The 15121-nt window shown below is 53.0% G+C and overlaps 5 protein-coding genes across 5 annotated transcripts; 1 reads left to right on the forward strand and 4 right to left on the reverse strand.

Moving 5' to 3' along the window:
- Nucleotides 1-641: 641 nt before the first annotated feature.
- Nucleotides 642-2097, reverse strand: SNOG_14370 (hypothetical protein). The gene is made up of 2 exons (XM_001804507.1): nucleotides 1251-2097; nucleotides 642-1201 (listed from the first exon to the last, which is right to left on the reverse strand). The coding sequence occupies exons 1-2, from the start codon at nucleotides 2031-2033 to the stop codon at nucleotides 746-748; spliced, it is 1239 nt and encodes a 412-aa protein (XP_001804559.1). The 5' UTR covers nucleotides 2034-2097; the 3' UTR covers nucleotides 642-745.
- A 1334-nt stretch (nucleotides 2098-3431) lies between these two features.
- On the reverse strand, nucleotides 3432-3902 carry SNOG_14371 (hypothetical protein; the record flags this gene model as incomplete). The annotated part of the gene is made up of 1 exon (XM_001804508.1): nucleotides 3432-3902. The coding sequence occupies one exon, from the start codon at nucleotides 3900-3902 to the stop codon at nucleotides 3432-3434; it is 471 nt and encodes a 156-aa protein (XP_001804560.1).
- Nucleotides 3903-4116: 214 nt separating this feature from the next.
- SNOG_14372 (hypothetical protein) lies at nucleotides 4117-5888 on the reverse strand (the record flags this gene model as incomplete). Its single annotated transcript, XM_001804509.1, has 3 exons — nucleotides 4117-5136; nucleotides 5185-5490; nucleotides 5679-5888. 3 exons carry the CDS (start codon nucleotides 5886-5888, stop codon nucleotides 4117-4119), a joined length of 1536 nt encoding a protein of 511 aa, XP_001804561.1.
- A 1768-nt stretch (nucleotides 5889-7656) lies between these two features.
- On the forward strand, nucleotides 7657-8202 carry SNOG_14373 (hypothetical protein; the record flags this gene model as incomplete). The annotated part of the gene is made up of 1 exon (XM_001804510.1): nucleotides 7657-8202. The coding sequence occupies one exon, from the start codon at nucleotides 7657-7659 to the stop codon at nucleotides 8200-8202; it is 546 nt and encodes a 181-aa protein (XP_001804562.1).
- Nucleotides 8203-9188: 986 nt separating this feature from the next.
- SNOG_14375 (hypothetical protein) lies at nucleotides 9189-15024 on the reverse strand (the record flags this gene model as incomplete). Its single annotated transcript, XM_001804511.1, has 4 exons — nucleotides 9189-10492; nucleotides 10776-10838; nucleotides 11244-12452; nucleotides 12537-15024. The coding sequence occupies 4 exons, from the start codon at nucleotides 15022-15024 to the stop codon at nucleotides 9189-9191; spliced, it is 5064 nt and encodes a 1687-aa protein (XP_001804563.1).
- Nucleotides 15025-15121: the final 97 nt, after the last annotated feature.

Here is a 15121-nt window from a genome sequence, read left to right on the forward strand (position 1 = left end):
GGATGCGAGGTGCATCCCAGTGCGGCAATCGGCGTCGCTCACGTGCTCACACGCCCACGCGAGCCACTAGCGCAATCCTAATCGAACTCCACCAAGCTGTGCCTTACGGTCCCATACGACATTGCAACCTTTACCTACCGATTCATCGTGTTCCAAGTGTGACAAGTTTGCCTACAATGGCGGAAGATAGTACAGCCTTGCGCTCGAATTGGGTCGAGGCAGAGACGACCACGCATCACCCGACGCGTGTATACATACCGCCAGAGATACATCGCGTCATTGCGCATCATCAACGGGGAAATATCGCACACTCGTCGAGGCGGCGAGAAGATGTCGGATTCGCTGCGTCCCCCAGGATCACCCGTGGTTTACTACAGAGTAGAGAGTCTGTACAACGCCTGCTATGGTATAGGTCCACGGCCTGGTGCGCAAGCATTCGACATGATTCGAAATCTTCGAGCTGTAAAATGGCATTTGACGAAGCTGAGGATGGATGCCATATGCTGGATCGCGGAACTGGGAATATTAGACAGGGACCTAGGCCGTGACCTTGCTCATTACCTCGTGCATGGCGGGAGAAGCCCGTTGAGTAAGACAAAAGAAAGTACTTAGGTCACGTCATCACAACGGCTTCAGCGGGCTACGAGTTCTCAAAATGAGTTGTTCGATTGGGCGGGCTGCAATGCATTGCTAAGCTCAAAACTATGCTACCGCTAAACTGGGACAAACAGAGACAAACATCCAACTAGTAGTTGTACTTGTAGCACAGGGTGGTGCTGGTGGTGTCGAGGATGTCCCTGATGCGGACGGTGGGACGGATGTCGTAGACGTTGATGGTGGTGTCAAGAGTCAATGGGTTTCCGGCCTTGTCGTTGCCGTTGATGGTGGTTGTGCGGGTGTTGGGGTCCTTGTTTTGCCAGATGCGGAAGTTGCGGTCGATGAAGGCGTGGTGCAGGAAGAAGAAGGCGTCCGCAGGCGATGCCCAGGTGTCCTGCATGACGGCGCCGACACCGTTGTGTCCCCAGGCGTGTACACTACCCTCGGAGCAGCTAGCCATGCTGGCATAGTCGTTCTGGTTGTTGCAGCCGTCTACCATTTGCTGGTTGCAGTTGGCAGTCTTGGAGTCATCGTTGTTACGGGCAAGGCAATGGAGGCTGTTACCCTGGCCGGGACCGACGTTGATGGCTTGGTTGGCAAATTGCTATGTCGTGTTAGTCATACGTCTTAAAGCAAAGCTTAGTACCACTTACACCGTTGGTGATACACCTTCCGCCGGCGTTGATTCCACCGTACCACTGGTCGGAAAAGATGGATGACTCGGCAAACCTTCCGGCGTACCGAGTCTCGTCGAACCATGGCAGGTTGCGATCGAAGCCACACTCGCTGCGGAGTATATCCTCAAACGTGAACAAGTAGTACCTGTGCCAGAGAAGGAACTTGGAGCTTCCGTGAACATTGGGTGTCAATGTCTGGTGGAGAGCAACCAGATCCTCGTATCGGCTCTTGGACTGGGAAAACTGGCCGTTGGCAGGCCTGCTCATCAAACACTTGATCGCGTCGATGTACGCCTGTCGGTCGCTGTTGCTGTATGAATCCCATTCCTGTCGGACGCGGGGGTTGGAGCATGTCGCCTGTGTGCTGACTGTGTCAGACTGCGACAAGCTCTGGGACGAAGACTCATCAGCTCCCTCGAATGACTCCGCCTTGGAGGTACCGAAAGACTGCGTCTGAGGCTTAGGTTGGTCAACCGACTCCTCCTCGGGCTGGCTGACCGACTCCTCTTTGGATTCGCCAAACAAATTGCCGAGAAATTTATCTGGCTTTGGGAGGTTCTCGAGGTCCTTGATGATGTCGCCTGGTTTTGGGAAATCGCCCTTGAGAATAGAATCGAGCGAAAGAGGAGTAACGAATTTTTCGGTGTCGAAGAGGTTCAATGGAAGAGCGGGGGCAAGCGGCGTGTTAGGGGTAATCTGGGGTAAGGCAGAAACGCCGACCGAAATGGCCAATGTGGCGGAGAAGACTGAAGTCCTCATGATTAAGTATTATTAAATGGTATATGCAAACGACCGTGATAGAAAAAGCGAATGTATGGGAGCCAACAACGTGGATGCTGCAGGGCCTTATACATGCAGCGATCACCGTGGTAAGCATAAGCCAACATGATTTAGGCCCACCAGCGACACGACGGTCACCTGTCGGTGGACCACCAATATGACGCGGGCTGGCAAGGAACAGCGCACGTTCAGTCCTGGTAATTTCATCGTACCTGCAAGGTTGTATTGGACGAAGGGGCTGAGAGCTTGTCAATGCTTGATTCCCCGAGAACCAATAAAAAGCGTCGTTCTAAGCCACTTTGAGCGTGGCGGCTGAAATTGCGGCAACGAGCTGCCCGGTAGGGGACAAGCTCCACGAGCCGCTGGGAGGGGCTGGCTGCAGCGCCTAGGGCAAATCTAGCGATGGCATGGCTTTTGTTGTTTTCCGAGCAGACTTGGTGCCGAGAGTCCGGATTGACGAGGCTGGGATTGGCTGGAAAGTCGTGTTTTCGTCGTGTTCTCAAAATAGAAGGCTGATCCCCAGCTTGCCTAGAGGATAGCGGCTGCGCAGTGCCGTTCCATGGACCGCAAGTTTCTTTGAAGAAATAATCGGTGGCTGCACGTCAGCGTCATACCGCAATCCGACTGTCATCGCGCTGCATCATGCGAGCCTTCAGTGCTACCTACTACGAAAGATACGAGGTTGAGGTTGCAGGACGAACAAGGTGGGGCAGGATAAAGCGGAAACAAATCTAAGTAGGATCTGCAAGCTCCAACGTTAGTCGACCCAAAGCGGCCAACGCCATTGCGCACACTTTCGATCAGGTGGAGTTTGTGGCCCCTGGAAGATCATCCTCAGGCTACGATCACAATCACCTCATCGGCGGGTGCATGTAGATTCTCACCGCCCATGGCGCGAACAATCCAGCCTGTGAAAGCTGGATTGTCGCAAAATATGAATTGAGGAGGTACAGTGTAGAGCACGAACCGCGGGTGCTGTTACACGACACCGGCGATAACGGCGCCCATGCCACAGATGACTTGTTCCTACGCCACGGTACAAGTGGAGTATGTTTGATAGCGACACCAAGTCCTCCTCAGGCATGCTCAAGGCATGTTCGCCACCAGGTCCCTGGATGTACACAGTACGGCACGCCAACTTAGATGAAACAACCTGCTTCTTCGCATATGGATCTCTAGCACTATCTTGAGCAGTCAAGTCCGAACTCCGACATGGAAAACAACCAATGCGCGATTTAAACAGAATGCGCACAAACTTTTGCAGCCAGAGAGCCCGGCAGACACACTTTGACCGACAGTGCAGGCGCCTGTGCGATGCCACTCCATGTGCACAACGTTCTCCTATTATCACTACAGATCCCACACCGCATGGTCCGATCATGCCCTCTTTTGCGCCGCACCACCTTTCGGGAATCCCCATCCAGCAACGAATCCAATTCTGATCAGCAAAATAGCGAGGAGCAACAGCACATTGCTGCTCTCCTCGAACCTCAATTTCCCAAAACCTAATCGCCCCTGCGCCTCAAGTGCCTTCCAGTGGCTAAACAATACCGCCACATCGGTAATAGCCAGCGCACTCTGAAATCTAGTCCAGACTTTCATATCATTGGTTTCGCGCAGCATCGTGAGCATAAGGAATATCCAAGCCGCGAACGCTCCGCCGAATTGGTGCAGCAGGAATTGGTGACTTGGCGTAATCTTTGCATACGGCGAGTCTCGCGCAAAGCCGGCATCCATGAAGGTTGGCGGATTGAAGTAGGTGAGAATGACAGCAGAAAGCGACAGAAGCGGGTCGACGACCGTGCAAAAGTACCAGTATCCGCTGGGTATCTTTGCACGGAGGGCCATTCTTGCGACACGGGCGAAACCGCTTGCTTATTGGCGCGTGTAGTGTTTTTCCTGTTATGTAATATACTTGAGATGGTAGGATCCTTGGCAGAATAGCTGGGGAGGATGCAGGTGCAGCGAGATGAAAGCACGGTGTGAGTGGGTAGGTATATGTAGACCTCGGTACCTAGTGCTTACACCAAGCCACTGCTGATGCTGCCGCTGCAGACGCGACTTATCGCTTGCCCTTTCCCCCAACGATACCTATGCCTCGAACAAAGAATACTACGACTGCTGTCGAAGCGAGACTGATGGCAAAATTAAACCACGCAGCGCCTCGGATGCTGAGTTTGAGTCCTTCGTCCCAATGCTGTGAACTGTACCCCTCACTCCCAACATCCGTAACACTGGCCCCCTTCTCGTTTGCGAGAATCGCGGTCTGGACTGCAGTCGCGATGGCAAGACCAATGGAACGTCCAATTTGTCCTACAGCCATGATGAGTGCGCCGCCAAGTGATGCATCTTCAGGTGGGAGTGATTTAGCCACGAATAGAGTAAGTACAGGGAACAGAGTATCAGCACCGCATACGCTGAGGACCATAGCCGGGAAGCCGTAAGCCCAGTACGTAGTATCATCCGGAATCGGTATGGCGAACAACAACGACGCTACGCTGACACAGGTCGTGCTGAAGGTGAGAATGTAGTCGCCACGAACGGACGAAAGAATGTATCCAGTGACAAGCGCAACGAGAATACCGGTCACGCCAGTCGGTATGAAGCGCAGCGTTGTCTGGATGACAGACAAGCCTTGGTAGTCCTGGAACCAGTATGTCGCATACACGAGAAAATTGTTGAAGGACGCAAAGAATAGCGCCATGATCACGTTGGCCCACAGAAAGTTCCGATTCTTGAAGATGGATGTCTTCATCAACGGCCGCTTCTCTGTCTTGGTCTCAAGGTAGTGTTGCCAGACGCCGAACACAACGACGATGAGCAGGGAAACGACAATAAGTGTGGGTACCCATGGTGTGCTCCAGCCGACGTCGTTGCCCTCGGAAAGCGCGAAGAGCAGGATGATCAGCCCGACTGTGATCAATGTCCCACCTACCCAGTCCACCGTGTTACGCATGCTCGGCTCAGCTTGTGCTGGGGGGAGTGGGATGACGAAGAAACCCGCAATTGTGGCTGCGGCAGCTATGATGCCAAAGATCCAGAAGACCCATTTCCAGCTGAGATATTCACTGACAACACCGCCCTTCACGATGTTAGTTCATTTTCGTTTGAAGAGACTTGCTATACATACGAAGATGTTTCCTACCACACCTCCCAAAGGCGCCCCGGCCCCAAAGCAGCCAAATGCAAGATCCTTCGCCTTGCCTGGTGGGAAAGTCGTTCCAAGGATGCCCAATGCTGTGGGAAACATAGCTGCTGCTGCCAGTCCGGCCAAACCTCGTAGGACATCGAAGCCTATCTCGTTCGGTATGAATGGCGTCACGATTGCAAAGATTGTGAAGCATGATGAACCCCAGAGGAAAATCAGTCGCCGTCCGTAGATGTCGGCCAAGCGACCCCAGAGTAGCTGCGTTCGGGTGAGTTGAGATTGGAAAACCTGCGCAGTACACTTACGAGGAAACAGCCAAACGTCAGATTGTAAGCTGAGACGATCCATTGTTGACGACTTGTGGGAATGTTCAATGCTTCACCGATGGTAGGCAGTGTGATAATACTCGCTTGCGTATTGAATGTCTGTGTTTGTGAGTCAGTGTTTCGCATTCAATCTTTGCATGTTCTCCTTACAGTCAGGAAAGGTGCAGCAGAAACGGCCGCAACAAGCGCGATACTCCTCATTTTGGAGAAGGGTAATCGCTCGGATGCTGTTGTTGTCACCGCCACCAGCTCGTTGTCCTTTCCAGCAGGATCTCGTGGCGCGAACACTGCCTGTTCGATATCGCGGTCATCCTTCTGGCCTGCAAGGACATCATGCGACCCTTTGGAAATGTCACCCATCTTTTTCTACCACGGAGCAATCTTTACAGCTACGCGGGTCTTTACAGCACATTCTGTGGGGTTACGCTTCTTTTCAACGTTCTAGGCGCCAGAGACGGCACGCTTGCCGATAACGCCTCGCTTGCTATGGCTTGCCACGATGGGTAAAGCTTTATCCAAGTTCAGTTCCCGTCGGAGTAAATGACTCCGCAGACATTAAATGACTTCGTAGTAGCCGATGTCGTTGTTCCGGAAATATTTCCATGAAGGTTCATGGTATGGTAAAGTCTGCGGAATGTGTCATAGTCCCTGACTCGAGCACGACTCCTACACGTCAGTGAACCTTCCGTGCTTTCCCATGGGGGTCACACCGTCGAATTGATCATGCATCTCGCAGATACACGATCATGGCAGCATATCATAATGCCAGTATACTGCTGGCGAGCCTGTTTGAGAATTCAGAAGTCTTTATTTCTGTTATTTCGGGAGACAGATCGTTTGGTGACAACAGGTCATCAGGTTGAATTGCTCCCGAATATGTGATACCACATATTCACCGTCTTGCAGTCACTCCCCGAAGTGTCACAGTCCTGCGCTGCGGCAACGTCGAGTATGAAGTGCGCGATACACTCGCCTGCTTGCTTCAGTATTTTACTATTTCGCATTCTCATAATCCCCGCAACTCTTCATTCTTTTAGGGCAGGCCTCTACCGAGTACCGACTTCAAATACAGCATCCTTAGCTATACACTTCAGCACATCCACCATCTCATCACCACAATCAGGGTTGGTCCAATCTCATATTGCTATCGCGCGAGTCGTCACTGCAACGATCGAGTGGACATCTGAACGGTCGACAACGATCAATTAACAAAAGAGCTGAGCCCAAGAGTTCACAAGGTCTGCGATTCTAGACAGAGTCTTAACTGGCCCAAAGCGACCCTCTTCAAGGAGCTGGAGGTAGGATTCTGCGACAGACCGATTGAAGCTGAGAATCCGCTACAAACTCAGGCGTTTGCGTAAACGACACTGTAAGGAGTGTGAGGAGGAACGTGCAGAAAGCATGGCGGTAGATCAAGCGAAGATGGCGGCAAACAAAGCGAGGAAAGCGACAAATCAAAGAAACGCGGCGGCAAGGAAAGCAGAGAAAGAAAAGGTAGTTGGGAAAAGAACGTCGCTACATGAGGATGTTTGGGGGGTAAAGAAAGCCGCAAAGGCCAAAAGGGGAATGACAACCACCGAAAAGCAAGATTGGACGGTGCAGCAGGCCTTGCTAGACGCAAGGAAGTATCGATAGCTTCTTTGGAGTGGTCGGGGTGCTTCGAAAGTAGTGTTAGAGATATCTACAATACGTGTTTCCTTCTCCTGGAATCCATATTGATTCGTGTGAAACTGTAATGTGTGGAACCAGGTCATCGCGCACTCATCACTAGAATTTGTTCCGATCACTTAGAGCCCCTAAATTTTAGAACTCTGCACAACCGTTTATCGTGAATAAGAGAAGTACGTGATGAATTAGGGCACTCGGATTTAATGACGGCATTAGAAGTCACGTAAAACATTGACAGCGACGGTGACGGCTCAGTGCTCGGAGTCACTGTCGCAATCGTCCCTCGAGCCGCTGCAGTATAAAGCATGTTGCTCGCCCACCTTTTATTCTCCACCAACTCGCAGTACTACAATTTCAGATCCCACCAATACTTGTAAAGGCAGGCCTTTACTATCGTCAAGATTACTCACATCACCACGAACCCTTCATAACAGCTAAAGCCTTGGTAACAATCACAACGATGTGTCGCCCAGACTGGCTTTATTGCAGGACAAAGGACTGTAACAACCATATCATCAGGGGCGGTATCAAGTTTGAGGCCTATTGTTACTCGCTCGAGAATCCCAATCGACTACAAGGCGGTCTACGACCAAATGATGATTGGTTTTGCAACAATATAGATTGGCTGTACAGTCCTCCACCTGACCAGCGCGTTCGGTCAATGATACATTGCCATGTACACCTCGAAGCGGCAAACAAGAAGAGGCTGAAGGAAGAAGAGGAGAAAAACATCAAACGACAGGCAACTGAGAGGAAACTGAAGGAAAGAAGAGAGAAGAGGTTGAATGACGGAAATGAGGGGCACGCCAAACCATTAGAGCCACTGCGCGTCGACCAACAAACACATAGGCTCACCGGGGTAGCCAAGGCACAAAACAGCGCGGTGAGGTTCGGATTACGCCATATAGATACTCCACTGGTTCCTAGAAAGCGACCTACTACTAAGAGACCATCCGTTGCTAAGAAGAGCACGGATAAGCCAGTTGTCCAACGCGGCAAACCTTGACTCGCCGAAGATCAGAGAATCGCAAGCATGCACCAAACAAGAATCACATATGGGTCTGGTGACGCTGTAACGAGACCAAAATTGGAGGGCGGAAAGATGGGGAAAGAGAGATAGGCAGTCGGGAGTGATGAAGTAGGATGTTGCGAGGGTTGAACTTTGTAAAAATTCTCATTGGCGCTCATTATCTGACATATGCCCACGTACGTCTTGAAAGTGCTGTTCTATGAACTAAAAGAAACATGTCTCTTGTTTCACATGTACTCCCGTGAGACAGACCTGCGATGGATCATCACAGTATATACGGCGCCTTGCAATAACGAAAAGTCATTACGATCTACAACCTAACCTTTCGCTCAGAAAACCTGAAACAATCTTGTCTCTTCCTACATATCAGATGACTCGTACCTTGCCGTGAATGACAACGGTATGTGATGAGTCGAGGCAATTGGATTCAATTACGGCATCAGTCACGTAATAAATTGACAACGAGATTGACTGCGCAGTGCTTGCCTTGTCACTGTCACATTCCTGGCTTATATTTTATTGTGTGCCAATGAGGTGCATATTGCCAAATCGATAGACGAAATCACCATGCTCCTGGACGTGTTTATCGAAGAAGCACATAACATTTGCCCTTACAGTTTGAATTTTGAACTGTTTGGCCCGCGGCAGACATGTAAAATCCCGCTACAGCTTTCGGGAAAGACGATTAATGTACAGATGTATGATCGCCGCGGCGGCAGAGGAGAGAGATATACATAATTCTCAGTAGCTTTGGTGAAAAAGACATGTTGTTACGCTGTTGTTGTTTTTGATAGTAGAAGCACAACAAGACATGTTGCTAAGCTGCTGGCGTTTTGGGAAGTCTGAGAGAAGCAGTGTGTGATTTGGAACAAAAGTAGAGCGCCGCGCGAGGCGAGCCTTTATGTTTCAATCCCTCCACTCCCGTCATCCAATCTGCAGCCCCACACACCTCCTTCCTCTCTTCACAACTTCGCCTTGCCCACCCCATTCTCCAGCCTAAAAACCTTCCCAGGATTCAATATCCCTCTCGGATCCAGCGCCTCTTTGATCCCCCTCATAATCTCCACTCCCGTCTTCCCCACCTCTTCCTCCAACACATCCCTCAACTTCATCCCAACGCCATGTTCGCCCGTTACCGTACCCTCCAAACTCAACGCTAGCCTGCAAATCCGCTTAATCACTGCCTCAGCCAACTCTTTATCTTCGGCGGGACAGATAATCGAGCTGTGTACGTTCCCATCACCTGCGTGTCCGACATTCGCGCAGAACCAGCGTGAGTTTGGAGGCGTCGCGGCGGTGATGAGATCATGCGTGCCGGCGATGAGCGCAGGGAGTTTTGATATTGGAACCGCGCAGTCTGAATGAATGAACAGGTCCGTGGGGGATTGTTTCATAGCAACAAGCGCCGTGCCCATGGCTTTTCTTGCGCCCCAAAGCGTCGCGATCCTGCTCTCATCGTCCGTGATCTCGAGAGAAGTGGCTTTGTGCCGTGCGCACAAGGTCTTCATGATATTGATCTGATCGGCTACCATCTGCTTGCTCGGTCCCGCGATTTTGAAGAACAAGGTGGGTGTTTCGGTGAAGTTGACTGGAGAGAGTTTCGACCGATTCAAACACTCCATCTGCTTCCCATCCGCCACCTCCAACGCCTCGAACACATGGCCGCTCTTCTGCACTTCCAGCACAACATCCACGCCGCCCTCCAACGCTCCAAACGTCGCGATACCCACGTGCAAATTTCGCGGCAGCGGCACGAGCCTGAGCGTCGCCTCAGTGACCAACCCAAGTGTGCCCTCACTCCCAACAATCAAATGCGTAAGATCATACCCAGCACTACTCTTCCTGGGCCGTTGTTTCGTCTTGACCACCCTCCCATCCGCCAGAACAACCGTCACCCCAACAACACACTCCCTCATCGTGCCGTATCGATACGCATTCGTCCCGCTACACGACATGGCTATCATACCGCCAACACTCGCCTGGGGACTGGGATCTACAGGGAAAAACAATCCTGTACCCTTTTCACTTTTCTGTAACAAGGCGTTGAGGTGCATCCAGTTGAGACCGGGCTGAACGACGCAATCCCCGTCATCCGCGTTGATATGGAGTAATTGGGCCATGCGCTCGAAACTCACGCATACGCCCCCGGAGTTGCTTAGCGCGCCGCCGAAACTCGTGCCGCCGCCATATGCAGTGACGGCGATGCGGCGCTCATGGCATTCTTTGAGAAGAATCGATACATCCTGTGTCGTGGACGGGTAGAATACTACGGCGGGATATTCACGGCTTTCCGCGGGGGAGTGCGGCGTGTGTGCTTTGGATGCGAGGGTAGAGGGGGACGTAGAGTGCGGGATGCAGAGGGATGAGATAAGGAGGGATAGGGATTGGGGAGAGTGGTTGTATGTGTATTTGGGAGACATTGGGTATGGTGTTGGGTTGATGTTGTGGTTGGAGTTGGGGATGGATAATGGATGTAAGCGAATAATGGGGTCGGAATTGTTCCGCTATGGTTTGCATGACTGCATGAAGAGGTGGGTGAGGTGCCATACGTGCAATGTGCGGGAAGCTGGAGACGTTCACATACTTGACGGAAGTTGTCACGGTGCGCAAGTCTATGCACGACTCGTATCGATACGTCTGATCTGCTCACAATCAATAAGCATCCCAAACGTTGACATCAGCATACAAAAATCCATAGTATTGTACAGCATACCCAAAACATACTCATAACATATAAGAATATGATACATAAGAAAAGCAACACCCCATAACCAGAAGTCAGAAGACGAAAAAGAAAAGATAAAATGGGTATTGAGAAAGTAAACCTCCCAGCGATCAATCTCCAAACCGACATCTTCCATCGAAGAACGTCCCGTTCAATCAAATGCTCATGCTCATTAAGCGGCCCAATAAAGATACAAAGTAAGAACGTAGCTCAAAACAAAGACATAGTGCGTGAACCATTACATCTCAAGGCAAATCCCCATACGTCTTCTCCCTCCTCCAAAACTTCCTACTCTTCTTCTTCTCCTCGACCGGCTGGCTGGGCACCACATGCTCCGGCGGCCCAGAGTTGCGCAAAAAGTCCGCGAGATCGCTAGTCGCTGTCTTGGAAGTGCGTACCTCACTCACCGCAGGCGCCCTAGCCTGGAGTCGTGGCTTGTACGCGCGATGAGCATCCGACGCGACTGACGTGGAAGAAATAGCGCCGTAATTTTGGGGCCCGTTGCGAGGACCGGTGGTGGTGGAGGATAAGGACGAGCTGGAGGTGTTTGCGCGTGCTTTGGCTGCGGCGATGGTTTCGGGGCTGAGGACGAATGGCTCGGGCTTGCTGGTGGATGGGGGATCCATACCGTTTAGGAAGTCCATCAAGCTCTCTTGTCGCACGCCTGGAGGTTGGGTGGATGGTGGGAGGGCGGTGAGCTGGTCTTCGTCCTCGTCGTCGTCTTCTTCGTCTGAGATATCGATTGCGTAGGGATCCTTCACGCGACGGCGGGTTCGGGTAATGACAGGCTCCTGGTTGTTTGAAGCCATGTTGCCCGAAAGCTTTTGAGGCTGGTTCGAGTAGGCGGGCTGCACTACCTTTGGCTCTGGAATAAGACCGGTCCGTGAGTTGATAGTCTGGGTAGAGTGCTTTGAGTCAAGAGTAGACGCTGTTGATCCATACGCAGATTCCACATTATTACCGCCAAGCATCTGATCAAACTGGTCAGAGTCTACCGTGGTCCTGAAGGGTGCGACGTTGCGCGGGATCCTAGGCTGTCCGTTTGGCGCATTGGGTGGTCCTTGGCGGATGAAGTCGATCAAATCGTCATTGCCAGTGCTGAGTCCTGCAGGACTGCGAGGCTCCATGTTGACACGCGGTTTGCCAGATGCGGATGGGCCTTCTGTACCACGAGTACTGTTCTGTCGGGTAGAAGTTTTGCGGCCAAGCGAGGAGGATGAAGCGTTCGTCGATCGTGGTCCGTTGCCACTGATGTTGACAAACGGTTGCACTGGCTTGTCTTGTCCTGGCGAGGGCCCAGTCGAACGAATGAAGTCTGCAAAGTCGCGCATCGATTCTTGCTCAATGCGCGGCTCTCTAGCAAGTTGCCTGCCAACGACCTTCCTGCTTGGCGATGACTTCTGTGGAGCAGCGACAGGGCCTTTGCTTCTAGACGACGACCGTGATGGAAGATGTCCAGTGCCGAAAGAGTTGTCCTTGTCGGCGTTTACACGCGGGTGGACTGTAACGCTGGATTTCGATGTGGTAGGTCTGTGAGTCTCGATCTTTCTTTGAAGAGGCGGTTGCGAGTCCTAGTGAAGTTAGCTATGGAACACGGTGAAGCGAACGGTGAGTGAAGGTGAGCTTGCCTCGAAGTCGCGCACAGTTTGTGGAGTCAGGGTGAACTTTACCGTCTCTTCTGCATTCACCAACGATTCGAACTGGCGCTCTCGGTCCTCCTCAGACATGCGACTGCGCACGGCTGAGCGCTGGCTTGCCTCGGAATCTCTACCGTTGTTCCGGGCATGGATGCTAGACTTCTTCGACGATGTCGAGGAGACTCGTTGTACAGCAGACTTTTCGCTAGATGGGGAGCCGTCTAAGGTAGCGTGAGGCGTGCGCTTGGTCTCCTCCGCGGACTTGTTCTGCGCTTGTCGTTCGAGGGTGTTGGCTCGAGCATCACGACCAGCCTGAACAGGCTTGCGCTGAGTGGCTGTTTGCGTTGGGCTAGCTTCAGAGGTAGTCTTGTTCCTACGTGCATTTGGGCTTTCGGCCTCTTGCAGTGAAGGTAGTGAAGCCCCCCTTGACTTTGGTGGCGCCTGCTGTCGTGGCGCGCTAGTGATGTTTCCAAGCTGGCTTGCGCCGGCAGCAGCATAAGCTCCGCCTGATAACTCACGTTTGTGTAGGTCCTTTCGTGCAACAGAGCGATCTGGTGTGATAGGCTTCGCGTCGGGGGAGGGGGTATTGCGCGCCGAGATCGACGAGATCGAAGTCTGTCGAGGCTGAACTTCGACATATCCTCCATGTGCAGCCATGTCAGGGGTAGGCGTAGATCGAATGGGGATATCGGATGTGCGTGCAACACCTATTGCCGTGCGTTCAGGCTCGTCATCTGTCGTCTCAGCGTCATCGAGGTAGGATCGGGCGTCAGCTTGCTGTGGCAGCATCGGGCTTGCTACGGGTGTGTGTTGGGCGGAGCGACTGGAGCTTCGCGTGGAGAAGGTGCGCACGATGCCTGGAGGACCCGTCTTCTCGACTGACATCCTCTTGGACTGCATAATCTTGGGCTCGCTTTCATAGCCTCCCGCGCTTGGAATCTCTGGCTCGTCCTCGGTCTTTGCTGGCACTTCTGTCTTGATCGGGTTCACGGTGCTCATCCTGAAGCCCAGGCCCGTATTGGCAGCGAAGGCCAACATTTCCGCATCTGCGGTTTGTGGTGACTCGAGTGCTTCGCGTTCCTCGTGATGTGTGTGTTGAGGGACAGCTGCTGGCTGCTCGTGCGCCATGTATGAGGTACGCTTGGTAGCATATTCCATGGGCGTCTCGAAGGGTGTCTCGGGCGGGTCGGAGGCTCGTTCGGAGAAGACGGGGACCGTGAACTCTGATGCAGGTGGGTGAGGCATGGAAACCGGGCGTGGCTTCGTGGCTCTTCGCCGGAAGGTCTCTACTGGGGCTAGCATGATGACGCTCGATGGGCGCTGGTTTCGCGGCACTGGTGTTTGTGTGCCTGTACTCTCGCTATCGGCTTCGAATGTATTTGCCAGTCCTGGTACTTCGATCTCGTTGACATCATTGTCGCCCACGGGCAGAGGGATGTTTGCCGCAATCTCGGTTTCTGTGGGGATGCGCTCAGGAATGGGCTCTTGCTCGCCGCGGAGGGAACCATCTATCGTGTCGTGGCTCATCTTTCGGCGATGCAGGCTTCCCCAGCTCGCGACAGAACGGATACCACGGCCTGGGGAGATGGGCGAGAGCGGTGACCGAACGCGCTTCCGCCAGGTCCTCCACAGCCTGCCGAGCGCCGAATTGAGCGCAATCTTCTCCGCGTCGGGCTCTTCAACCACGATCCGCTCGAAGCTGGCTTCTTCCGTGTCTTGCACCTGCTGCTGGACCTTCTTGAGCTTGGCGGCCATGCGCGCGTACGCAGCTGAGCCGGACACCAGCAGTGTTTGCTCTGCGATGTATTCAATGACCGAGGTCAGGAATATGGCAGACGCCCACGAAACTAGCCCCGCTTCGTCATCCTCGTCTTCGTCCATGCTGAGACCGCGCTCCTGCTGGACGTACTTCTCCTCGTCTTCATCCTCGAGCTCGCCCAGGCGCGTGTATACCATGATACGCAGTCGCGTGCGCTTCCACACCTTCTCCACATCCCACTTGTCCACCGGCTGGCCGTCGTTTGCAGAGATCTCATCGTCTTCCCCAGCGAGCAGCCCCTGGAGCTCCTCATCGGCGGATTCGGTCGCCTCGCGGGCCAGTCGCGGCTTGAGCACGTCTGATATGGCCGGTCGGACGGCGGTAAGCGACGGGGAGCGCGCCGAGGAGAGAAAAGCGAACAGCAGGTGGTCTAGAAAGGCATTGAGTAGCGAAAGTGCCTGCTCCGAGAAGATGGCGTTCTCGAGCTCATCCGCATCGTCGTCTTCCTCGCGCAGCTGTGCGTTGTGGTGATCGGTAACAATCTGCGAGGCCACCGACGCAGCAATGTACGCGGGCGCTGGTCGCACCGTGGTGGGCATCTGGAAAGTGATTGAACTGGCGGCGGACGGCCTGTCGCTGCTGAAGGACGGCGCCCGGGAGCTGCGCGACGAGGCCATCTCGCCTGTGTCTGAAAGGGTATGCCGATGCATGGCGAGCGAGTGCCCCTCTCTCTAAATTGTGAATATCAGTATCAGTTATGCTGTAGATCCACAG

This window comes from Parastagonospora nodorum, assembly GCF_000146915.1.
Source record: "Parastagonospora nodorum SN15 chromosome Unknown scaffold_31, whole genome shotgun sequence".
NCBI classification, from domain to species: Eukaryota; Fungi; Ascomycota; class Dothideomycetes; order Pleosporales; family Phaeosphaeriaceae; genus Parastagonospora; species Parastagonospora nodorum.

Excerpts from the sequence above, each read along its gene's own strand:
- SNOG_14370 (XM_001804507.1), bottom strand. The coding sequence starts at position 2,033 with ATGAGGACTTCAGTCTTCTCCGCCACATTGGCCATTTCGGTCGGCGTT. Across the intron at positions 1,202-1,250 it reads GAAGGTGTATCACCAACGGT|CAATTTGCCAACCAAGCCAT; the intron begins GTAAGTGGTACT and ends AACACGACATAG.